The sequence below is a fragment of the Magnolia sinica genome, chromosome 4, assembly GCF_029962835.1.
Source record: "Magnolia sinica isolate HGM2019 chromosome 4, MsV1, whole genome shotgun sequence".
NCBI lineage: Eukaryota > Viridiplantae > Streptophyta > Magnoliopsida > Magnoliales > Magnoliaceae > Magnolia > Magnolia sinica.
In genome coordinates this window covers 113,207,585-113,234,871 of record NC_080576.1, presented here as the reverse complement: position 1 = coordinate 113,234,871, position 27,287 = coordinate 113,207,585, and the positions used below count along the sequence as shown (strand labels likewise).

Here is a 27,287-nt window from a genome sequence, read left to right as displayed (position 1 = left end):
CAACATGTTTGGAGATCTGTGCTACAAGAAAAGCTGTCGATTTGATTTGAATACTTTCTGCTATATTAGAAGCTGTTGATTTGAATACTTTCTCTAAAGATGCCATTTTATGCATTTTAAATTGCCTACCTCTCCTTCAAGTCTTTACATTTGACTAGGTAGAGAACATACACATCATCTGTAAACATCCAACATTATGAAAAATGCTAAGGGTGCGTTTGGTTGCACCAAATATCATGAAAATTCATGATTAATCAGTCCTTCAACAAAACTTTGAACCAAACACCTACCTTAATAGACTGAACATTGGCTCCTTATCTTTCTGTATGAAAACGAATTTCAAGTACATTTTCAAAGGAATTGTAGTACAACAACTTAATAAACTGAATTACATTTTTGGGTTTGGAATATCATGCCAAATACTTCTCAACTTTCTCCACCTCCTCCACACTTCCAATGAAAAGAGGAACACGTTGATGTATCTGCCAAAGAAACAAGAAGAATCGAGTTTTATGCAAGAGCAGATCATAATTCATAACGTTTTGAATGTTGGTGATTTTGTTATAACTGTTCGTTTCTCATGAGCAATAGATCAGATACTTGGAATTATCTAACCAAAGTGCATTTATGGAATCATAAGCAATCCATGTTCAGGCCTATTGAATAGACGTTTCAAGATGATGATTAGATGACTAGACCATTTTTCTTGAAAAGGGACAGTTGGGTGAGTGCCAAATTTTTTTTTTTTCTTGAAAAAGGACAGTCGGCATCATTAAACAGATCAGGTAGTTCAAAATTCAAAAAACACTGGGGGCATCATTCTCATTTTATTTAAGGAATTTGCTTTGTTCTTTAAGTCAGATGAGCAAAATTCCATATGGCAAGTAAATGATATGAAAAACGTTCATGTTTAATCATCGAAGGATGGTGAAAATTTCAGGCAGAGAAATGGAAACGCCAAATATTTTGGAGTGAAAAGTTCGGGTATAATACAATTTTTAGTAAAAATTGTGTAGAAAAACAGCCATATGTTTGCACGTGTATAATATATAAATAAGATTAAAATAAGGCCCTGTTTGGTTGATGCCCAAAAATGAGTTCATCTCATTTTGGTTAACATTACTTATATATCAGAGATATTGATTGCTTGTGTCTAAAAGATCAAGATATCTAATCCATAATTACTTTTAACTAAGGGGTCATTTGGATGCCCGTAAATGGTTTAAACTGTAAATGATTTACAGCCTGTCTTGTTTGGCTTTAAGCTGTAAATGATTGTATATATTTGGATTGCCTGTAAATTGTTCGAGTCCTGTAAATGGAGAGCCAATCTTTCTATTTATAGCTGAGCGCCTCTAAATGAAATACAAACTTTTTGCCTGTAAATCAGATGGGGGTAAATGCTATAAATCATTTACAACCTGTAAATGATATACAGGTAAAAAAGGCCATCCAAATGCAAAGTGTAAATGATGTAAATCATTTACAACTTAGCCCATTTACAGGCATCCAAACGACCCTGAAAATGAGATGAGCTCGTTTTTAGGGGTCTACCAAACATGCCCTAAAACTTCATATAAAATGATTAGATATTCTATAAGCATGTGAAATAATGTGTATAAGTAATCGAATATTGGGTTAATATCATCTCTCTCTCCTTCTCTCTCAACACCTTCTCAAGTAATCCCTACATAAATCAATCTCTTTCTACCTAAAACTTTTCTCCTTCAACTCAATTTTATCAATGTTAGTGACCATCAAATACTTTTTTTTTTAATCACCTCAAATTTTTTTTTTTTTTTTTTGGGAAAAATTGCATTTAAGGAGTTTTAAAGGTTGAAACAATTATACAATGGTATATATATTTTTTCTTTTTTTCAAACTTGTGTGTGCATAGGCAAACATGTATCCCGTAGTTTTCGTTGAAACAGCTAAGATAGAATACTAAGGCTGTGTTTGGATGCACTGTTCAATTGAATTGCAATAATATGTTCAAAAAATTGGAAATGATCAAAATGCAATTTATCTTCCACATTGAGGAATTCGGCTCCAAATTATAATCAGATTGCTTTCAAATTGGACATGGAAGGATTGCAACTGAAATTTGAGAGCCACTTCCTTGTTATGCAAACTAAAACCTCTGTTTGGATGCTCAAGCAGATTGAACTGCAAACTTTCAGTTTAACCAAGGCGAAGAGCTAATGACGCTTCCCAGATTCATAAGGTGGAAGTAGCCCTCGAATTACAGTTTCATTTCTTTCAAGTCCTACTTAAAGGCAACCCAATTGCAATCTGGACCCCTGCCCGCCAAAACGAAAACTAATGAAAGTTATTCCCATTTTATTGCAATTCAGTTTAATCATGCATCCAAACACACTGTAAATAAATTACCAGCAATTTGGATATTTCCTCTTCATTGAACTAGTTCTTGCAATTCAATCCAATAGCCCATCCAAATGAATGTAAAAGAGTATGAAAACCTCTACCTCCTCAGGATGGATATCGAGTACTCTCTGGTGCCCATCAGAACCTTTCCCACCAGCTTGCTCTACAATGAAGCTCATCGGCGCGCACTCATACAAGAGTCTCAGCTTCCCATTCTTGCTCTTCTTATCTCTTGGGTACCCGTAGATGCCGCCATAGAGCAATGTACGATGGAAATCGCCCACCAAGCTGCCGATGTAGCGGGACGAGTAAGGCTTGCCGGTGGGGCCTGGGTCCTTGAGACTATCCATGTACTTCCTCAGATTCTCATCCCACAGCTGGTAGTTGCCTTCGTTGAAGGAGTAGATCTTACCAGACTTTGGTATCTGGATGTTCTCCTGAGTTAGCACAAATTCACCATACATCGGATCGAGTGTGAAGGCGAAGACGCCTTTGCCGATCGTGAGGACGAAGATCACTGAGCTGGAGTACATGCAGTAGCCCGCCGCCAGTAGATTGTCGCCAGGCTGGCAGACGTTGACGACACACCTCTGCTCTATTTGATCGAGCTGTTTTGTTGCCATATCACATGATCAAGGAACTGAGTCATCAACCAGCCCCAAAAACCAGGGATTCTAGACTCAGCGACTCAGACCCACTGAGTCATGCACATCTTCAATGCTGACTTGTGTGCCAAACCGATCGAACTCGACTGAGTTGACTCGCAATTGCAAAAATTGTATTTTGTCAAGTTCATCAAACTCAAGTTTTGCTGAGTTGAGTCGACCCAGTCGGACCGAGTCTTGAACTAGTCTTGACCGAGTCATGATCAGATCATGTCTTTTCGGGTCTTGATGAAATCCAATGAGCCTTTTTTTTTTTTTTTTTTCAAGATTTCAAGATATAGTTAAGATGGTTAGAATCTGCAAATGCGAATTTTAGTTACCGTATCATCGTCGCCGATGTCTGCAAGGCACTCGTCGTTGGGGCTATATATTCCGAAGATCGACCCGGTCGACACGGCCGCATCGATGTTGGAAGACCCGTCTAGCGGGTCGAACACCACAATGTAGTTGCCTGAGTAGCTCTCTTCCACGGCGACGGGTACGTCCTCTTCTTCAGATGCAATGATCCCTGTCCGTCCACTCGATCGCAGGCAATTAGAGAACACCTGCATGTATTATCATTCCAATTATTACTAATCTTCCTATTTAGGCAATGATCCATTGTATGGAGCTTGCACTTCATCGAGTGGGCCTGTCGAATGGACGGTGGAGAGGAACAAGTACAAACCAATGTATAACATACACAATCATCACAGTATGACATGGTGGATAACGTGGGATCAACTAGTGGGGCCCACCACCATCATCTAGTCACTGTCAAATGATTTCTGACAGACTATCAGCATATACTGAAAAACTTGGAAGATGGCCCAGGGGTGGGACCCTCTGGGTGCACACTTCTGATGAATGCGATCAGACTGCTTTTAAAGGAAGATCAGAGCGGGGGGTTTTTGGGTCGGCTGGCGCTTTGGGGAAAAAGTTTCCATTAACCCATCTGTGCCCATAAATCCAACGGTCGGTACCTTTGGGCTCGAAGAAGGGGGGTTGTTCGATACTCTGGCAGCAGAAGACACTTGATATGCAGGCAATCAGAAATTGTACGAGTGGTGTATATAAACTCAAGATAAAAAGGTTTTTTTTCGTTTCAAATTCCGTGGTTGTTTGGCACCATAAGGTAAGGGGCTTCAATCCCCTGTTTGTATGGCACCACAAAGTAACAGGGGGTTTTGAAATCCCTGGGGTTTCATATCCAGGGTGAGAGCCTGCGTTACATTTAAAATACTTTCAAGAATTGAACGTGTAATATGTGTGTCAGAAGATTATTAAACTATTGGGCACATGGCCCACCAATGATATCCTAAAACAAATAGATAGTCAATTGCATCACTATAATTACTTTAGGGCCTGTTTGGCGGGGTGAATCCCATGGGATTAGGAGGGATGGGGTGGATTTTAAGGTAATGATGGTGGTGTCTGTGGATTGGTTTAAGATCCATAGGATTGCTATATCCCGGGACACGTTCACTGGGTCTGTTTGGCACGCCCTGGCATATCCCGGGATTTTACCTTCCAATCCGTCCAACCAAGGGATGGGATCAATTTTAAGGTAATGATGGTGATGGCGGTGGATTGTTTTAAGATCCATGGGATTGCTTATATCCTAGGACCAGTTCACTTGGTCTGTTTGTCTCATCATGCATATCCCGGGATATCGTGATCCCATCCCTCCTAATACCATGGGATCAGTCCAGCCAAACAGGCCCTTAATATAATGATGGGCACGGTCATGGCTAAAAAATGGTTGGTTATTCACTAGGACATGATCTTTTGCTTGTAGCTTATCCAAGACTTGGAATTTCATCATTTTTAGGCAAAACATATATTTCAGTGGGCTTATTACAACCATTGTATCAAACATTACATACGTTCACTAATTAGAGATATTAAAATTGATTTAGTAATTAAATTCAAACCCTATATATATACCATGCATAGCTACTTTTGGATTAAAGTTGATTTCCATTCCATTGTGCCAAACACAATAAGAGGATTTTAAATCCAAGGATTTTGAATCTACGCTACCAAACAGGCACGAAAATCAGATTGGTTGAATAATCGTTATTATGGGAAAATCTGAGCCGAGCTCGACAGAAGTCGACGAGCAGAGCCTTGGACTGATAGTAGTTCATCTGAACCGACTTGATTCCAAATTCTTTTGTAGAGTTTTGACATCGACATGGAACCCGGAAGAAGTCATTACACACTCGAAAGAAGCCATTACACATCTGACTCATTGATTTCGACCAGGATTAGCTCACTCATGAGCTCGGACGGTCGTGATTGAGGCTTAGATTTTAGGGTTAGCTCGGATGAGAATATGGCCGAAGATTACGCTAAGGGATTAACTCCAGTAATGCATGTCTGGAGCATCATTCGGTGCACGATCTCTGGGTAACGGCTGACATCCACGCACGCGTAGCTCTTGCTTAATGGCAGAGATCGTGCTGAGATTGACAGGCACATTTAGTTCAATCAAAAGGTGTAAATAAGGAACATATCGAAAGGAACTGATACGCAACATCTTACACCTAAGCCTACTCTACATAACTTAGACCTAGATTCCTAACTTATCTTCGGCATCGGAGGGTCTCCTGCTTTAGCCAAGGTCTCCTTTGTCCTTCTCTTGTGCAGGTTACCGGGCTTGGTTTAAGTGCAAAGGATGAGTCGGATTTTAACATCAACAATCATAATATCTTATTCATGATCGCTTTAGTTTTTGAAATAGGAGCATTGGATATTTTCCATATGTAATCGTCCAATAAATGTCCATTAATCCGATACTCAGATAATCAAAGAAGCTTAAATTTTTTTATTTATTCATGACACATCTTAATTGGGACACATATTTGGACAGCTTAATTTGAATTCCTTGTAGGGAAATTATATTTTGCAAATGTTTTCACCACAGTGGAAACGGTTTGTTGTGGGCCTCACTGCCAGGTGCTGATGAAATCCACTCGTATCATCAGATGCTAAAAAAATCATGTCAATCTATGACTTAGATGGGCCACATCAGGATTAAAAGTTGAAATTGAACACCAACCCTTGATTCTCATAGAGGGCCAACCACGTTATGTATATGCCATCCAATTCATTGATATGAAACATCTGCCCTAGATGATGGCACACCTCAAAAAATCAGGCCATTCAAAGACTTGGGCGGGGCCCATCGAGAATCAAGGGTGTTCATCTCCTCCCATCTGTTCCTACTCGTGTGGCCCACCTGAGTCATTGATTGCATTGCTTCTTAGGCCCATTGGCAAGTGAGGAAATACATGCATGATGGTCGGAGTGGATGTCATAAACACATCACGGTGGATCCCAATTCCTGAATTTAGAGAGATATTTGTATCCCATGTATCCAATTCCTGAATAATTTCCAAGTGCCTGCTCATTACCATCACACTCTGCCAGAGTATCAAAGCTTTTCTCCTTGGAAGGAACTCCAGGTTCCTTCTAACTTGCGCATGGTGTGCTCTGCGCACTTAGAAGAATGACCAAAAAAAAAAAACTCACACAAATGATCATGGAATGCAGAACTAGAGACCAACGTCAAAACCATCAAAAATCAACGGCTTAGAACATGTGATTAACGATAAGATCACTATAGCCCATCTAGAAACTGATTTTAAGGCGAAAAACAGTAATACCGACCTCATTGGACACGACATCGAGCTTCTTTTGATCTTCTCCCTGAATATTCACGGCGCCCTGCACGCCAGTCAAGTTCGAGATGCCGGCCCTTTGGACCAACGATGCGATTTGCTTGCACGCCGTCGATATACTAGAGAGGACGATCGTCAGCTCAGCATCAATGTCCCCGTTTTGTTCTTGCTTCAACAGCCAATTCGTAAGCGTTTGGATTTGGTACCCGCTTTTCTTCTTAGTCTCCGACTCTGATGTGGTCCCAACAGCCGCGCATCGGATTTGTGCCACGTTGCTGCTGCAGTGTATGTTTTTCTTGCTGAGACATGGTAGAGACTTGTTGTCTAAGATGCCACCGAGGCGGGCCGGTGATAGACGGATGATGGAACGGGTGCTGCCGGAGAGGAGGAGATGAGAAGACGTGGAAATTGTAGCGGCCATTGCTGTGGCACCGTTAGCTACTACTAGCTAAGGTGTGCGTGCAGGTGTTTGTGTTGTCTGTTTTTCTTTTTCTTTTTTTCTGGTGTTTTGGTTTTCGGGATTTTTAGTACAAATTTCGTAAGATTTTATAAAATAATGCTACCAGGGGTGAAATATTGGCGAGGTGAAATTACCAAAATGTCTTTATTTATTTTTCATTAAAGAGAATTGTAGGGCTCACATGGTATTTGCATGACATCCAACTCTCCCAAGTATGAATATTGTTATGGAAAAATTTAAACCGAACCCAACAGAGGTCGACATGGAGAAGTAGATGAGCAGAGCCGTGGACTGATAATAGTTTATTTGAACTGACCTGATTTCAAGTTCTTTTGTAGAACTTTGACACCGACCTGAAACTCAGAAGAAATTATTATACACCCGGAAAAAACCATTATACATTCGACCCGTTGACTCCGACCAGGATAAGCTCGCTCATGAGCTCAGATGGTCGTGAGTACGGGTTGGCTTGGATGAGAACATGGTCGAAGATTATGCAAAGGGATTAACTCCAATAACGCATGTCTAGAGCATCATTTGGTGCACGATCTCCGGGTAACGACCGACATCAGCGCACGCGTAGCTCTCGCTTAATGGCAGAGATCGTGCTGAAATTTATGGACACTTTCACTTCAATCAAAAGGTATAAATAGAGAACATTTCAACAGGAACAGATATGCAACATCTCATACCTTAAGCTTACTCTACATAACTTAGACTCGGATTCCTAGCTTGACTTTGGCATTGGGAGGGTCCTCTGCTCTAGCTAGAGCCTCCTTTGTCTTTCTCTTGTGTAGGCTATAGGGCTCGATTTGAGTGCTTGGAGCTCAACAAAGGGTGAATCGGATTTTAGTATCAACAAATATCACAATGATGGAGACATGAATCAACATATTAGCCGATCAAATCATTCAAATAGGGTATATGCAAATTTAGATGCTTTGAGGTTACATATATTCTTTTATGAGTCATTTGATTGCCTTTAAATTTTAAGTTGAGTTATTTATAAGTAACTGTTATAAATGAACATAAGACGGAGAGAAGATGGAGGAAACTACCAGCAAGCTTCTCTTGAATAAGTTACTTTTTCTACTCACAACAATAGTAAACAAATAAATTTGGTTTATGATAAATTATAAGTAGCTTTTTTTTATTTAAAATTATTTAATCACTTCAGTTTAATAAGTAGGAATCAAGATAAGCAACTTAAGGTATAAGTAGCTTATTTTAAATAATTTATGATTCAAATGTCCCTTAAAAAAAAGAAAAGATAGTTGGGCTTGTAATTGTATTACCGGCAATGAAAAGTAAAATAAAAAAGCATAATTCATAGAGGAGTGGACCGTTGCTACGTAGTCATCAATGGTTCATTTGTTTTCATGCCATTGCATCGCTTCGCAACATAGCAACTAATCGGTAACACGATGCGCACATGCACCACTACAACCACGCTTGAGCCCGAGCTTGCGTGCAGCCTAAGTGCTCGCATCTTAACCTCCAATTCTCCAAGTAAAAGAACTACACACGTCCACTTATAAAGTACAATTTTTTTTTTTCATACTTTTTGATATGGAATTAAAGAAATTGTAGTTTTTCATTTGAAAATTTCACATCATTTTTTTTTTAAAGTAAGAAAATGAAAAAATTTCAAAAATATTTGACTTTTTGTTTTTAAAACCAAAATTTCAAAAAAGGATATTTTGGACGAACTGGATGACTTACCATGCGGGGCCATCATTATTGGCTTTACCTCCTTTAAGAAACACAGACAAAGGCATCTTGGTAATAGTTTACTTTTGAAAGAACCCGGATTTTTTCCATTCGTCCGGTCATTATTCGGTAAAATCAAAATTCAAAGTCTCTTGACTTTTTTTTAAAATAAAAATTATATTATTTATTTATTTCTATTATTTTTGCGTTGGCATTGCCACTGGGGGGATTCGGATTGCGTTGTGTAGCGCGTTGGGATTGTAAGGCTAACAAATGCTTTCCGTTTTTAGTGGGCCCCACTTATCTTCATCCCTCCAGTCAATCGTGATCCAGGTTGGTTGGTTGTTCTGTGCGGAAATTGCGAAATCATCGGTCCTCTACTGGGGTGTGGTGATCTGTACACACGCATACTGCCATTGTGGATGTGTTATACGTGTATGACTCAATCTCAACCATCCAAATCATGGGGTACGAGTGTAGATGGTCGTCATGCTAGGACTGCGTGAAATGCATGATAGACGGCTAAAGTGGAAAGTAGTAAAGTACCGATCAATCTAATTTTGGGTCAATACCCCCATCCAAATGGGTCCCATTAGTTGTATGTTTGGGTTTAGCTACATGTGTGCCACTTGTAATATGGTACTCTTGTGCATTAAGACCTGGAAATTAGAGAGGGCCTCTTGATAAAGTGCGCTGCGTAGGGACGCGGATTAGATACTGACGGGTTGAACAGTGAGTCGGCTACTGAAGGCACGTCACCAAGTGGGTCCCACTATAATGTATGTGTTGTATCCACACCGTCCATCCATTTTGAGATATCATTTTAGGGCATGAGAAAATAATGAGGCAGATAAAAAGCTGTAGTGGACCCCACCACAAAAAACAGTGGGGAGAGTGATTCCTACCGTTAAAACTATCCTAAGGACTACCATAATGTTTATTTGAAATCTAACCTGTTCAAAAGTTAAAAAAAGACATGAAATAAGGGTAAACGCAAATATCGGCTTGATCTAAAACTTTTGTGACCTTTAGAAGCTTTTAATGGTGAAAGCTACTGTCCTCACTGTTTTCTGTGCTGGGTCCACTGGAGCTTTGGATTTAACTCATTATTTAAATATTGCCTTAAAATGATCTCTCCAAATGGATGGAAGGTGTGGATATAAAACATACATCATGGTGGGGCCTACGAACCTTGATGACGTCACTTAGTCTCGGTACTTCACCTGTCGTAGGTAATCCGTGTCCGCTGTTTGGGTAGCACGCCCGGACGCGGATTAGCTACTGAATCCGACAGTAGATAGTTGCTACTGAACTGATGTCACCGGGTTCTGTGGCCCCACCATGATGTATACATTGTATCCACACCGTCCATTCCTTTGGAGAGATTATTTTAAGCTATGAGAAAAAAAATGAGATAGATACAAAGCTCAAGTAGGCATGAGCCAGAGAATAAGACCGAACCAAAGCTCAAATGAGCTCATTGAATGCCTACCATTAAAAACTTCTTGGGTTCAAAGAAGTTTTGGATCAAGATGATATTTTTGTTTTCCCTTTCTAATGGTCTGTGTTAACTTATAAATAAGTTAGATCTCAGATAAACATTATGCTGGGGCTAAGAAGGTTTCAATGGTAGGTCTCATTGTCCTCACTGTTTTTTGTGGTGGGGTCACTTGAGCAATGGATGTGCCTTGTTCTTTGCCTAATGTTCTAAAATAATATTTCCAAATGAATGGACGGTGTGGATACAACACATACATCATGGTGGGGGCCACAGAACGTGGTGAGAATACTTAGAGTAGGGACACTCCTACTGTCGAGTTCAGTAGCTAATCCGCGTCGGTGTCTATCGTTGGAGTCCACGTCGGAGGAATCCAAGCGACCCACCAACCGACACCACTCGAAATGAGAACTCATCACCTGCAGTAGACTTGGATTGTGTGGTTACAATGACACCGCGTGGCGTTGGACGCTGATTAGCTACTGACAAGTTGAGTAGCAAGACTCGGCTACCGAAGTGACGTCACCAAGTTATGTGGGGCCCACCATGATGTATGTGTTGTATCCACACTGTCCATACATTTGTAGAGATCATATTAGGGCATGATCCAAAGAATGAGGTAGATCCAAAGCTGGAGTGGATCACACCACAGAAAACAGAGGGGAGAGTGATGCCCACCGTTGAAACCTTCCTAAAGGTCCACCATGATGTTTATTTGAGATCCAAACTGTTCATATGTTAACGCAGACGTGAAAGAAGGGAAAACACAAACTTTTGTGGCCCTTAGAACTTTTTAATGGTGGGCGTCACTCTCCAAGTTGTTTTCTGTGGTGGGGTCCACTTGAGCTTTGGATCTGACTCATTCTTTGGATCATGCCCTAATATGATCTATACAAATGGATGAACGGTGTGGATACAAAATATACATCATGGTGGGGCCCACAGAACTTGGTGACGTCACTTCAGTGGCGAGTCTCGCTGCTCCTCGCTGCTCAACCTGTAAGTAACTAATCCGCGTCCGGTAGGGTTGGAACGTCGGCGGATTTGTTTGGACGCGGATTTCCTGCGAAAGCCTTTGGCATCGGCTGTCAATGGGCCGGGAAATCCGGACGGGCTTTCGGACTTGGCTCGTATTGGGCCGGGTTTGGGGTCGTGATCAGCCCCGAAGGTTGGACTCGGGCTTAAATCCGGTGATTGATTGTAAACGGGCCGAACTCAACCCATAAACCAAGCCCAGCCCGATAAGTTTTTTATAAGCCTACTTTTCTCCTTTTTCTTTCATTCTCCCCCTTTCTCTGAGGCACACCAAAATATCATCTATTCATAGAGATGTTTAAGGCTTGGGCTCAGGTGGACTCGAATCGGGCTTTGTGTAAATGTCTTGGGCTGGACTATTTCAGCCCATCATAGCCCAAGATGAAATGTAGACTTAGGTTTGGAATTACAGGCTGGGCTTGGACAGAACTCAGCCCTAACCCAGCCCATTGACAGCCCTACTTTGGCAGAGAGTTTCCATGCTGGATGCCGGGTGGGGCCACCGTGATGTTTCTGAAAAATTCAACAGTACATTCGTTTTCTATGTCGTCTTGAGATATGAGTTAAAAATTAGGTGATCCAAAACTCAAGCTGTCCCAAAAGAGGAAACAGTGGAAATTTAGTGATCATTGTTTAAACATTCGTATGGCTAGAAAAGTTTTACATCGTGCTAAGTTTTTTACTTTTCACTTCATCCTAATGGTAATTACCTTATGAACGGTTTGGATGGCATATAAACATCAAGGTGGAGCCTAGAAAGGTTTCAATGGTAGAAAACTCTTTCTCCAGTTTTTCTTCTCGTATAGCCTTCTTGAGTTTTGGATCCATCTAATTTTTAGTCTCATGTCCTAAAATGATCTGAAAAAACAGATGGTTGGAGTGGATTTTTCAGAAACATCATCATGGCCCCACCCGCATCTCAGGCGGGAAATCTGTGTCCGATTTGGTTGGCCGCTGTTAGAGGAAGAGGCTCGACGGATAGGCACGAATTAGGTGTTACTAGAGGTGGGCATCGAGTCAAGTTGGACCGGATTGGGTCCAATTCGACTCGATTCGATTTTTTAAGAACCTGACCAGAACTCAATTCGATCCGGGATTGAGTCCAGCAGGGCTGACTCGATTCGATCCGAATCCTTGCTAGCTTGACCCCAATCGAGTCCGACTCGGTCTGGGAAACCGCATCAAGTCAGATCAAGTTGAGTCTAGGGAGAGGGAGGGAGAGAAAGGAGGAGAGAAAGAAGGAGATGTGGGAAACCGGGAGAGAAAGAAGGAAAGAAAGGAGGAGAGAAGGAAGGAGAGGAGGGAAAACGGGAGAGAGAGATGGAGAGAAAGGAGGAGAGATGAGTGGGTGAGGCACCTCCTTCGAGTAGAGAAAGAGGGGTTAGGGTTCGTTCAGATTTCGGATTGTATCGGTCCGGATTGACCATGATCTGATGTATGATCGAATTTGAGTGGTCCTACTCGATCCGCACCAATCCAGGCCTTTGGTTTGATTCAGATCGGGTCGGATCCACTAGATCGGGTTGAATTCACCGGATCAGGTTGGATTTTGCCCAGCTATAGGTGTTACCTGGGTAACAGCTTAGTACATGTTACCCTAAGTGTAGGGCCGACCTTGATGATATGTTGTATATCCACTCCGTCCATTGTCCTTTTCAGCTCATATTAATTTGTGGTCCCAAAATTTAAGCATATCCAAATCTCAGGTGGACCACACCATAAGAAACAGTGATGATTGAGTGCTCACCATTAAAAAATTCCCAATGCCCAATGTAAGTAGATACATAATATTTATTTTCCATCTAACCCCTTGATAGGGTCAAACAAAACTGAAAGAAAGGAAAATACAAAGGTTAGCTTGATTCAAAACTTTTATAGCCTACAAATTTTTTTTAATGGTCATTCACCACTTTTTCCAGTGGTGTGATACACCAGAGATTTATATATGGTTAAATTTTGGAATAACATACTTAACTAAATGACCTGTAAAAATGGATGGTCGGCATGGATATGACTCAAATTCATCAAGATGGGCTTCACACAGTAAGGTTAACACCAGTAAGCTGGCAACAGCTAATCCACTCCCTCAACAGACTAGATGCATTCAAATCTATGAGTCCACCGTAATTTATGTATTCTATCCACTCAGTCTATCCATTTTAAAAGATAATTTTAGGGCTTGATATAAAAAAATGAAGTATATCCAAAGCTCAAATGGAACTCACCACGGGAAATCGTGTGAATTGGAATTCTACGGTGAAAAATTCTTTGGGGTAACAGAAGCTTTGGATCAAGCTGTTATTTGTGTTTTCCCTTCATCCATGTCTGTGTGATCTCATAAACCGGTTGGATGATGAATAAACATCAACGTGGGCCCTATAAAGGTTTCAACAGTGAAAGTCATTTTTCCTATTATTTCTGTGGTGTAGTATGCTTGAACTTTATATATGCTTGAATTTTGGGTTCAACCATTAAAAGGAGATGACAAAAAATGGATGGACGGTGTGGGCCAACTGAGTTTACTCACTACAAATAACTCAGCAGGCAATCCGATATTATTATTATTATTATTTTTAACATGCACACACACCCGACACACTCACGCTAGTGGAATTTTTTTGCCATTTCATTTTAGTATATAAGCCCTAAAACGAGGCATATCCAACGCTCATTTGGACCAGTGGAAATTAAATTCCCACCATTAAAAACTTTTTGAGAGCTGCAGAAGTTTTGGATCAAGCTGATATTCGTGTTTTGACTTTATTCAAGTCTATGTGACCTTAGGAACAAATTGGATGGCAAATAAACGTCACGGTGGGGCCTAAGAAGGTTTCAACGGTGAGTGTCGAGATGGTCTGAGCATACATGTTTGGCCCACCTAACGAGTGGATCAGCCTGATTTTTTTAAAAGGATGACCATCATGGTGGGACCTACCGTTTTCATGGTACGGATTTCATGTAAATGTGCCATGCTTGGTAAAAATGGTATCGCACAACAATCTGTGGTCTAAATGGAAGGGTCAAGGAAAATGACTTTCCCACCAGATATGCCTTTTTTACAGTTCAGATATCCTACAATATCCTACAAATGTGATACATTGGCCTGAAAAACTACCTACATTCTGAAAATCTCGTGATATTATTACAATTATGTAATTTGATGAATTTTCTGCAAAAATATCGTGATATTTTCTATTAGACTATATATGACAACCGAGAAAACCAAAGTGGACCGTTAAACCCGTTCTCCGAATTTAGAGCCACGTTAAAATTAGTGGAGAAAAATACAAGAGACAACATAGAAAAGCGGCCGTCCCCACAAAGGTGCCTAAAAAAAACACCAGGGTCGTTGTGACCGTTCCCTCAAATCTCTACTATTTAAACCCTTCATATCTACCATTGTCCCACCCAGCTCCATTTATTTCCCGAATCCCAACAAAACCCAGATCAAGATTTCCCCAAAAACCAAAGGAATCATGAGAAATTCAATGACTTTCTCTTCCTTTCCTAGCATGCTCTTGGCCTTTCTCATTGCATTCTCTCTCCCCTTTGATGGTGCTTTAGGTAATTTACCTTACCCACGTAATATCATTAATTCCATTGATTAGTGCTTTATAATGATGATTTACATGTAATTAGGTGAGATTATCTGCGAGGATTTGCCAAAAAGCCTGTGCGCGTTCTCGATCTCATCGTCCGGCCGACGTTGCTCAATAGAGTACACTAATCGACCGGACGGCAACAAGGACTTCCAATGCACGACATCAAAGGTTATTGTCGAGAAGATGGCGGAATGGATTGAGACAGATCAGTGTGTCCGGGCTTGCGGGGTCGATCGGAATATGGTTGGGATTTCCTCGGATGCCTTGATGGAGCCCCGGTTCACAGCGAAGCTCTGCTCGACCACATGTTATCAGAATTGTCCAAACATCGTCGATCTCTACTTCAATCTTGCCTCAGCAGAAGGTAGATTGATTAGTCTTTTAAATTTATATTAATGAGGTTGGTTAACACCTATGCAAGGTAGGTATTTTTCACGTATGCATGCATGGTGCTAGTATTTTGAAATTGTCATTAGGGTGAGGAAGGCAAGGTAGATTACAAGTACAAGGCATCTCATGTATGCACCATACATGTGGAAAAATGTTACATGGGCGTGATATCCCATCCATCCATCAAAGTGGCATAGATATGTTAATGGTATAATATATTAAGAGTTTGATTTGTTCTACAAATTCATACCTTTATATCTATTTATGAGGAATCCCAATCCAGCTTGTTGCAATCTAATTGGACCACATCGTCATACACAGCATAAAATGTAGCAGTGTTGACAACTTCAGTGATGATGATGCGGACTGATCATGACCTCCGAAAGTAGTATTTTTCTGCTCGTGTCAAGCAGAGGATCCTAATTCATTTATGACATGTTTGAAGTCGAGTTGGTTGAACTCAGTCGAGTTCAGCAAGTTGCCAGAACAATTCACTCCCGACTTGGGCGAGTCAAGCTGATTCACCCCTGACTCGGGCGAGTTCTGGCTTGACTCAGCACCTGACGAGTTGGTCTGAGTCGCCGTCAGTCTTTTAACCATGATGGTGCCTGCATTTTCCATGAGTAAGAAAATTGTAACTAACCAGTTGCTGAACATGGACGCAGGCGTCTTTCTACCTGACCTATGTCAACTGCAGCGTTACAATCCACACCGCGCAATGTCGGAGCTTCAGAGCTCGGGGATCGCAGCGGGGCCTGCATCTAATGTTGCACCAGGGCCCCAATCGGCCCAGTCATCTCCTGACTTCACTTCTACACCTGAGGATGCCGACTCATCTCGTTTCTTCGCTGCTGCACCCGAGTCGACTGAGTCAAGTAATTTCTTCGCTTCTGCACCCGAGTCGACGGAGTCAACTAATTTCTTCGGTGCTGCGCCCGAGTCTGCCGAGTCATCTAATTCCTTCGCTTCTGCACCCGAGTCAGTTACTTCCTCCAGTACGGACGCCGCGGCTGCGCCAGCTTCTGCTTGATGGAATTGGGTTCTTCATGGATCCATTCTTCTTTGAATTAATGAAAATGATTAAGGGATAGTTCACTCTCAGCCGCCAGCATGAACATCCTGGCCGTTCAAATGGTGGGCCTCACAATAAAGATCACCTGGGGTGAAAAACCAGGCTACACTATCAAAATCAGTTGATAGCTGGTGGGCTGACTGAGTTTCCGAGTGTGGCCCACCTGATAACTGAGTTAGTCTTGTTTTTTTACCCAAGTGATGTTTATGGAGTGGCCCAACTTCTGAACGGCTCAGATTTTCTATAAAGGTGACATGTTGGCGTGAAAGCTAGAGGTGTATGTGAAAGTTCACTTGCAACATTTCTCTTATAGATATTGTATGGCTAAAATTTTCTATGTACGTATCTATATATTTCATCAAAGAGACTTTGCGTTTTATCATAGATGAATTGTGGAATTCTACTCTTCAGGTTTTTAGTTTGTACAAGTGGGGGCCATGGTTTAATGATCTAAACCACTGATACGATCGGACACGACATTGATGGCTGGTGAACCGAAAAAGATGCTGTATCGGGAAATCCTAGCCCTATAAACTCTGACCCTTCTTTTGATTGAATGTGAACTGTGGTTTTATTCTCTCTTGATTGTCTATTTATTTAAAGAGTTTGTTTTGCCTCAGCTGCAACTCAGATCCAGCATATGTTGCCTCCCATTGGGGACCACATGATAAGTGGTCTAATAATCGGAACCATTAATGTATGGACGTTACGATGAACGGGCACTATCAGAAACTTAGGCCCAATGGATGATTTTTTTACCATCACCATCTGTTCACCATTTGAAGATGAATTTACAAAAACAAGAAGTAATAATAAAATAAAATAAAATAAAAAAATAAATAATTAAAGGAACTTAATTTTTATCATTTTGAAAGATACTTCCTCATTTTGATATATTGTCCCAAAGCACTTTTCAAATTTTCAGATCCTCACTCAATGAAATTAATAAAACTCGAGTAAATAATCTTAGGGGTTGTTTGGCACCATGGATTTGGGAGGATTGGAGGGGATTTCAAATTTCTTAGTTGCTTGGTACTGTAAGGTAAGAGGTTTGAAATCACCTCAAGGGGTTTGAAATCCACGGTGAGAGCCTGGATTACATCTAAAATCCTTTCAAGAGTTGCATGTTTGTAACATGTATGTCACTAGACTATTATTCTATTGGACACATGACCCACTAATGATGTCCCAAAACAATTAGATTATCAATTGCATCACTATAATTACTTTAATATGATGATTAGTGCTGTCCAAACATTTTTTATGTGAATCAATGGTTAAAAATTGTTGGTTAGTTGACATGATCTTGTTGTGACCCATCCGAGATTTGGAATTTCATCATTTTTGGGCAAAGTATATATTTTAGTGGGCTCATTACAACCATTGTGTCAAACATTACATACGTTCACTAATTAGAAATATTAAAGTTGATTTAGTGATTAAATTTAAACCCCTCTAAATATAGAATACACAGCTACCTTTGGATTAAAGTTGATTTCCTATCCAAGGTACCAAGCCAAACACAATAGGAGGATTTCAAATTCAGAGGGTTTCAAATTCACACTCCCAAACAAGCCCTTATGAGTAATGTCTATATAAAAAAAACACCATAAAATTACATGGCCCACTGAAAAAGTGACATAATTTTTTTAGGCAGAAAATATAAGCATTATTCCCAACATCATGGACAGCTCAGATCTCACACGTGCTTCATATTTTCATGTGTGCCGGCACGTGAATAACCAAGGTTGACGATTGTTAGGGACGTTCCAAGTGAAAGTTGATCGTACCTTCACAGAAATCTGTAGGGGAACAATTTCCGATTACTTTGGTTGGCATTTTTAGAGGACTGGAATGCATAGTGCAGCACACAGTAACCACGTCCGTATTGGTCTGTGACACAAAAGCTTCTGTGGGCCCACCATGATGTGTTTTATCTGCTGTCATCTATTTTGCCAACTTATTTCATGATATAATACAAAACATGAGACCGATCCAAATCTCAAATAAACTACACCACATAAATGGTGGTGATTGAATGCCCGCCATTAAAAAAAGACCATAAAGGTTCTGGATTGAGTTTATGAATACACTTGTACTTGTAAACATCACATGAGTACTTAAACCCTTAACCTTAGTGTTGAAACTTATAAGATCTACTGCCGAGTCATGACTAAGGACCCATGTGGTGTGTGGTCAGTCTCACCCTGCTAAAAAGGCTCATCAGAGTCTCGGAGACAATTTCACCCAGCTAGGCCATCTCACCTGTCGGGTCGAATTGAGTTTTTGAAATTTTGGACCATCCACCCTCAAATCTTCAAGATTGAAAGATATCTGAGTTAAATGACCGGATGGTTGTTACACACCAATTGAGTATTTTGGTTCTTCTTCCATATTTTCTTTTCCCTAATGACTGAGAAATGATCAGATGGGTTTAAACATATGGCAATCATTATGTATTCAATCTAAGTGGGGCCCACTTACAGTATCCAAACCGTGCATCTTGTGGCGCCATAATCTCAAGAATCATTTGTATAAAAAACTGGGGTGGGACGTATCACAAGGAGGAATGTAAAATCACGCCTATGTATTCACTTGCTGTGGCCCACCTAAATTTTGAAACGGCTTGAGTTTCAATGTCCCTTCATCATTATAAGGTTCACCTAAATAACGGATTAAAGGTGGACCCCACGTTCTATCTGGAAGTTTCAATGGTGGGCGTTCCCCTCCCCATTATTCCCTTTGGTGGGGCACACTAAGATCAGGTTAGATTTTGGGATTTAGGCCTAGCATTTGGAGACACATCTAACGGAGAGGTTAGATGCTACCAACATCGCAGTGGGCTCCACACATCTCAAACGCACGTGCGAAACCCTTGCTTCGTAAGAGAAACGTGATGGCCGCAATTCGCCGTCTGATCCTGCTGTCCCGCGCCTGTATATGGTGGCGATAATCAGTTCACTAATCCAGTAGGCCCCCCTATGTATTGTGGGCCAGGAATCGGGTCGGTCCATTCATTAGGTGGGCCGCACGTTTATGCTAAAAATGAATGGCCAGAAAAAAATCTACGAAATGATCGTTATTCAAACTCACATGGGAGTCTCGCTGGATGAGTGGCCTGATTCTGGGGTCCGGTAAATTCCAAATGGGTCCCACCTTTGGAAGGGCGTAGATGTAACGGACACATATCACCCTGGTACTTGCGGGAGTGTAGCGAAGCCAATGCTCCTGAAAGAAAAAGATATATTTAATTTTAATAGAGGGAAGAATCTAGTTTGAGCTGGAGGTGCATGGGCTTATCGAGTGCATACCTGTATACGAGTGGCCCAACGAATGAAATGCATCCGGTTATTGAGTTGTGGGTGAGTACACATACAGATATGTTGATATATCCGACTTGTGGTGCGCACCATAAGAACATGTACACCTGTTGGCAAGATAGAGAAGCGGCAGGAGGAGGTTTCCAAAAGGATCGCATGATCCAAGTTCCATCTTTCTCCCTGATAAGAGGATCAATGCGATCCCTTTGGATGCTTCCTACAGTCGCTGGAACAGTGAAAGAATCTCTCTCTCTCTCTCTCTCTCTCAAAAGAAAGCCAAGGGGTCTATATAAAACAGACCGAGATAATAAACAAATCTCTCTCTCTCTCTCTCTCTCTCTCTCTCTCTCTCTCTCTCTCGTAAAAGAAAGCCAAGGGATCTCTCTCTCTTTCTCTCTCTTTCTCTTTGAAAAGAAAGCCAAGGGGTCTATATAGAAGAGATCCTGACATTAAAACCTCTCTCTTTCCCCGAAAAGAGAGCCACGGGGTTCTATATGAAAGAGACCACGATACTGAAGGCTTGTTTGGGACGTCGAATTAGGTGGTATAGAATTGTATTTGATCTAATGTAAATTTTATTCTGTGTTTGGAAAAGATGATTAAGCAGTGTGGAATTGCATTTGATCTAATGTAAATTCTACTCCGTGTTTAGAAAAGATGGAAAGAATTGGATTAATGCAAGTAACATATCATGTAGTCCCAGTAGGAGATAAAGTAAGATTTCTAATATATTTTGACATCCGTTAAATCTGTGGGCCCCATGTTGATGTATTTGTTTTATCTATACTATCCATCTGTATGTGTCCTTTACACATGACAATTGAGTTGGATATGTATACAAGTGACCAATATTAGTTGTGAAATTTGATCTGTTGATAACAACTTCATAGTCCTCCAAACACTAGTTTCACTTAATACAGTGTTTTTTTTAAAAGAAGAATTTGACCCCAAATGTAAGATTGAATTGTAAAAATACCATGGTATCTCTAGAATCAATTCCATTTAATCCCATGTTCCAAATAGGATCTCTCACTTCTCTCTCTCTTGTATGCATAAGAAACACAAGAAAAGAAAGAAAAAAGCCATATGATTCTTTATGGCCATTTGGATGTGAGCAAAGTGTTTTTTAATAGGTGTTGGCATATGGGGTATCCTGTACATACTACAGGTATCTATATAGATGGATTCAAGTATCTTTGTAAGATCTCCTACGAATTTCCCCCCTCTTCTCTATATTCCTATAAACCTAATACAATTTTCACAATATAATGGAGTAATGGTAAGGTGGGTTTGAACCGAAGACCTAAATGTTGAAGCATGCACTGTCTACCATTCAGCTGGGGCATATGAACATGGCAAGTTGCACATGTCACATTTGACGCATGAGATGCATGTTTACAAAACATTGTATTCACATGTATAATAAGCTTTACCTACTTTTTTAACAAGAATTCAAATCCTCTGCTTGCCGATTTTCTATTTTCCTGCATTATGATTGGTCCACCTTAGTAATGATATGGTCAATATTGCTGCATTAAATGTAGTTTATAATAATGTGGCCCAATCACACTTTAACAAATGAAAAATTTCTATTTGTGAGAAGCAGAGGATTGGGACTAAACAATTATATATTAGATTGGCGGTCTACTTTGAAGTACATAGAGTCCTTTCCTTTTTATTTTTATTATTTTTACATACAAAATGGATTTGACATACTATGTATAAGCTTTTTACCTCAACACGTTTGGAGCTCAACTTTGCTTCCCTCCAAACAGCCTCTATGCAATGGAAAATCGATGTGGGAGATGATATGGTAGATCTGGAAAAATGGTATGTGGTAGAGCCATCTCTCCATGAACATGTGGCACAGGGTACGTGATATATCATCCTATCCATCCATATATTGGCACCAGGACAGATGGTTTCAAAAACAAAACCCATGAAACAATCCTATCCGTTACCTTTCCTATAATGCATTCTATTGCATATTTGACCATTAATTATTTTTGTTTTCAACCGTTACTTTAATGTGCATGGATCAGATGGATAGGCTTGTTGAATAGGTGTTATTTTTGAGATATAAATAATCCCAGTTGGGCTCTGTATAGGCGAATAGAATTTTCACATCACCCTGCCACATATACCATAGAGGGATGGCTAGACCATATTGCAATTCTTCAGGCACTGCAATATCATCTCTTGAGTTAGACAACTAGACAAAATAACAGTGTGGGCTCTAATTTTGGTACACATGCATATGGGCTTAAGCAAAATCCTCTTCTAATCGTAAATGACATGAATGGAGAGCCCCTTTGGCAGACACCGAAAAAGGGGTCCATCTCATCTTAGTTAATCATAATTGTATATTAGAAATCATGATTGTTGATTATCAAGATAATCTTTATAAGAGAAATGCTCTAGTCCTCCTAGTTGCACACCAATTCACTTGGACAGTTCAATCGATTCATTTGAACGGTCCATTAAGTCCAAAACACATATCATAGGCTACTATTGAAATTATCCGATGATCTAACCATCCTTGATTTGGCTTTATTTTTCTACAACCATCCTTTTCCCAAACCATGAATGTGATGGTTACAATTGCCTACAAAAAGTGACCTTTTGGAATCATAAGCAATCCATGATGGGTCCTAAGAAAAAAGATGGATCAAATTGTTGATTCAATATAAATGATCTTGACCATCCATATTAAAGGTCATTGATCAAATGGTTAATATTTTTCAGATCGATTTTATGTTTTAATGCTAGCTCATGAAATGTGTGTTGGAACCTAATGAGTAATCTAGATCAGTGTGGAGGAAGGTCTAAATATACTAATGCAACCATAAGAGTTGAAGCATCTCTCCATTTTTAATCCTCGCCAAAAAGAAATATGATTTCTAATATGTAATTATGGCCTCAAGAATATAGAACAAAAACATATTTGCTACTCATAACTTTACTCTCTGATAACATGTCAAACAACCAATTGCACTATAAGCTTGGGCTGTTAGAGAATGGTGTATTACTATATATTATATATATATTAAGGGACTTTAATAGCCATCTACCTAACAAACAGGGGCTAAAAACAGCAAGAGAATAGAACTACACTTTGGAATTTGGATAGCCAGTTTGCATTACTAATGACCCATAAGTTAATTGGATCATTTGCTTGATGGAAAAATGGAGGGCTATCCATAGTCTAAGTAAAACTAGATGGTTCTTAGCGGGTTCACATGCTGCTTTAGATGATCAGGACCATATATCTACAGGCCACTAACGTGGATTAGCCACAGCCTAACGGGCCAAAGCTAACCCAAACGCATGATTCAAGTTACATCTGGGGGTGTCCATCACAGACTCTCTTCTTCAACCTACTAGACTTCAAACTTCTGACGCAGGGGAGGACGTGAGGTCGAGCACCTACTTCCTTAAGAGGATAACTATTCCGAATCCACGGAACTTCTTTGGACCCCTTATAGAGACTTCTCGAATCCACGAGGAAAGAAAGTAGGAAATAGAAAGAAATTTTAATAAATTCAAATTTGATTAATGAATGAATAAAAACGAGTTCACAACCTTTTAAATAGGGGTACCAAGCAATGGGAAAGAAATCAGAATCAAACTACAACTAAAACTCCCAGAATTCGCGACTTACTATAAATAGTAAACTTACTATTTATAGACGGTCGTGATGTCTACTAGTGTGCAAGGTTTTCGGCCAAAAATAGTAAGTGTCCTATTTGGCTTCACCAAACCGTTCTCCTAATTATTCTAAGCTCTTTTCACGTTCGGCGCAACTCTTAAAGCCCGACGGATGAAGAGTTATAATCAAACTAAAACTTACTATTTATAGTAAAAACGAAATTAAAACAGAGAAACGACCGTCGATCCAGGAGTTTTTTGCAATTCCGAGCTGCGCAACCTAGCATAGCAGGGTTGGTTGGCTAAAGTAGCTCCTTCTACCCTAAAATTATATATTTTACGTTAGGTAACTCATTCCGGATTGCGAGATACGCCCGATCTAAGGTCCGACGGTCCGGATCACTTCTGTCGTCGACCGGGCCTTTTCTGATCCATCTTGGCTATGAAACTGTCCGCGACCCGCTCTACATCAACTTCTTTGGGTTCATTATGCAAGAATCACTTGGGTTTACCAAATATTATTTTTGAGGCTGAAAAGCCACAGACCAGCCATTCAGATTTCATGTTTGGCACCACTCCTATATCAGTCTTAAAATGAAGTTACACCCACTCTAATACGCCCTCCTTTATTTTCTAAGTCTTTTTTTTTTTTTTTTTGGCTTTTCCTCCAAGGCTAGATCTTCTATCAACAGGTTGGATGGCAAATAAACATTCCACTGGGCCTTAAGAGGTTTTTATTGATGGACATTCAATCACTACTATTTTCCTGTGGTGTGGTCCATTGGAGATTTAGATCTACCTCAATTTTGAGATCAAGCCCTAAAATGACTTGGAAAAATGGATCGACGGCAAGAATAAAACAGATTCATCATGGCAGGGCCATGATACTGGTCACTAGCCGCCTAGCCAGCGGTAGCATCACTAGCCAAGCTACGAGAACATGCTGGTTCCAATTTATTTATTTGTTTATTTTTTTTATAACTCGTATTCACTCCTGTGTAAATTTTGTTCAACTGCTATTTGGGGTCGACCATGTTATGTATATGCCATCCAACCATACATTAAGAAACTTTTTAATCAGTTTATATAATCATTAAATGGCCACACCATAGAAAGCAAAAAACAACTCCTCAAGAACTAAATTCTCACATTGTGGCTAACGAGATGGTTAGATTAGCCTTATTTTTGAGATGTCTTGGCTGTAGGATTCCGCATACGTATACGAACCGCATTGGCCCTACAAAAAAGTTCTTTATACAAATGGTGGAACCAGACTCATTATTTTGTGTAAAAAATATAAAGTAGTGCCAATTTATATTATTGAATTAGGAAAAGAAGAGAGCTGTTATTAATGAGGTACGTTCATATGTTGGATCCCTTTCTATAATCCAATCACGTGAATAACGTGAGAGCACATATGTTTTCATGCTCCCTATTTCATTCTTTCATTATTACATTCTTCCCCTTTTCATGGAGATTCTTCGGCGCATGATGCATTTTCTCTTTCTATTTTATTAACTTGCGAAGAAGAGGCTTCTTCGAATACATTCTCTCTCTTACTTATACCATAAGACTAATATCCGTTCGATCTAGGGTCGTGTTCAGTGATCCAAACGGTTGATCTGGTGAAATACAATGATAAATGTAGCTGTATCAAAAATCTTCTAAGATTGGAAAATTCTAGACTTTCAAATCAATGGCCCACAAAGCAACAGTCCAACAAACTGTTCATATTCAATGGGAAAAAGTCAAATAATAAAAATGATTAGTAATTCCTATCAGAGGTATCCTCCATGGATGGTAAAGCAAGTCTTGTGAATGGTTTGGATCACCAAACGCGCCCCAAATCCAACTAATGCAACTGGATGTATTCAAACAAACATCGAGTAAGAATCCAACGATGGATAAACATTGAAATAAAGTAAATTACAGTTTGTTTGGATGTTTAGAAAATAAGCTGGAAATGAAAACCATAATTACATGTAGATTCTTGGAATTGGGTTTCATTCCACTATCATGGAAAGACATGTTTCAAAATTCCTTCCAATGAGGTCTGGCTCCATGGCTCATATATGCAGACTCTATTTCAACATGATCATGATCGAGTGCCTATGTAATCTAGGTGTGTGTTAAAAAAAAAAAAATCCTCGAGATGAGGCAGAGGTAAATAATAATAATAATAAAAAATTAAAAAAACAAATTTCATGTGGACGATTGTATTTTAAATTCTATTTCTTGTGGATATGCATAGTACAACTCTTAGGTTTATTTATTTATTTGTGGTTTCAAAACATGGTTCTTGGATTTACAAAATTACATTCTTAGTAGTCAACGTGAGAAAAACTAATGGAATTTTGTTTCTTGGAAAGAAATTTTTTATGCCTTATTAAATTCCTCAGTCGGACTATCTAGTCGTTAAACTTCAGGGAAAGATTGCATGCACGGAGCATGCATTGGATATCCGTTCAAATATTTTCCACCATCCAAAACTGGTGGACTGTAATTTAAATCCTCATTTTAAAATGGGCATTTGGTATAGTGCCCGCCTTAAGGTTGTGTACTAAATCAGTGCTTGAGGTCCATCTTAGCTGCCAAACCGGGTGCTTCACATGATAAATTATTTTTAGCAAAAGCAATAAAAAATCATAAAAAATAAAAAGTTAGTTTCTATTAAAATATTTATGTAATCTTCTATATTAGGATATTTAGTTGTGTTGAGAAATATATAAGGACAGCTGCTTATTTCACCAACCGAGTGAGCTTCCTTTTGCCATTAGAGGAAATTTACGCCTTGACAGATTATGTGTGGGAAACTTGAGATGCATGTAAGAATTCTATAAGGTGGGCTTTATTGATCAACGGTTTAGATTGTGCCAAGGGTTGGAGAATATAATCAGGTATACCAGTGGGCCCCACTAAGTTGTGATACATTTAGAAATTCATGTCAGGGATAGAGTGCTACAACTGTAATACACACATAGTATTTTTGATGAACTGGGATTGTCAAATTTGTGTGGAGCCTATCATAAGGAGAAGAGTTTTGATGGGTTTTAAACTCATCTGCTATCCGCATTATAAAACAGGGCTGGGTCCCCAATCTAATACCATCGACAGAAGTTTCAGCCTCGTCACAGCTTCTCTAAGGGTGTAAGGAGAGGAATACTTCGGCATTCTATCTACAGTAACGACGTTTCAATTAGGTACGCTGCGTATTCAGATTTCTAGATATCTATGTCCAATGCACAAAAGATCCTTTGGTTATTCCACATCAAAGTTTTACTATGTAGAGTTGGCACAAAAGATCCTTGGGTTATTCCACATCAAAGTTTTACTATGTAGAGTTGGTATTGCTTGTAATTGAGTATACTATGGTTTCCTTCATTTTTTGAGGTGAGGGCTGGCCCAAAAGCTTGTAAGTCTGTTCGTAAAAATAAAAATAACCACCTCCCTTTAAAAAAAGAAAGAAAGATATGCAAATTTCTTTTGTTTGCTCTTATTAAGCCAATGAGATAAGCAAGTCAGAATTTACACAATGTAGTCTCTTGGGTGCGTAAATTTTTTCCTCAAAACTCAAATCCAATTATTCTACTTAAATTTGAACAGTCATTATTAGTTGTTATCTCTCTCTCTCTCTCTCTCTCTCTCTCTCTCTCTCTCTCTCTTAAATTTAAAATGAAATTATAAAAAATACCAATTTTGGAAAATACTGGATAAATTGCAATTTTCATGTTCTCCAAACACAAGCTTACCATTTCCAATGAACTAGTCAAAATGGGCAAGAGCAGTTATGGCTGGATGGTTAGACTTAACTGGCTCCAAAAATGGTCCGGTCTGGGA

General features: G+C 39.7%; 2 protein-coding genes and 1 long non-coding RNA gene across 4 annotated transcripts; 1 reads left to right on the top strand and 2 right to left on the bottom strand.

The window, feature by feature from the left end:
- Positions 1 to 295: 295 nt before the first annotated feature.
- On the bottom strand, positions 296 to 7,240 carry LOC131243912 (fructose-1,6-bisphosphatase, chloroplastic). The gene is made up of 4 exons (XM_058243527.1): positions 6,705 to 7,240; positions 3,371 to 3,595; positions 2,487 to 2,993; positions 296 to 482 (listed from the first exon to the last, which is right to left on the bottom strand). The coding sequence occupies exons 1-4, from the start codon at positions 7,134 to 7,136 to the stop codon at positions 411 to 413; spliced, it is 1,236 nt and encodes a 411-aa protein (XP_058099510.1). The 5' UTR covers positions 7,137 to 7,240; the 3' UTR covers positions 296 to 410.
- Positions 7,241 to 14,847: 7,607 nt separating this feature from the next.
- LOC131243910 (uncharacterized) lies at positions 14,848 to 16,440 on the top strand. The gene is made up of 3 exons (XM_058243525.1): positions 14,848 to 14,982; positions 15,058 to 15,384; positions 16,076 to 16,440. Exons 1-3 carry the CDS (start codon positions 14,895 to 14,897, stop codon positions 16,438 to 16,440), a joined length of 780 nt encoding a protein of 259 aa, XP_058099508.1. The 5' UTR covers positions 14,848 to 14,894.
- On the bottom strand, positions 16,332 to 20,138 carry LOC131243911 (uncharacterized). 2 transcript variants are annotated; one of them, XR_009170218.1, is made up of 3 exons: positions 19,794 to 20,138; positions 19,576 to 19,710; positions 16,332 to 16,452 (listed from the first exon to the last, which is right to left on the bottom strand). It is a non-coding gene; the product is annotated as an uncharacterized LOC131243911 (long non-coding RNA). The 2 variants fall into 2 exon arrangements; XR_009170217.1 differs by having other exon boundaries at positions 16,342 to 16,467.
- Positions 20,139 to 27,287: the final 7,149 nt, after the last annotated feature.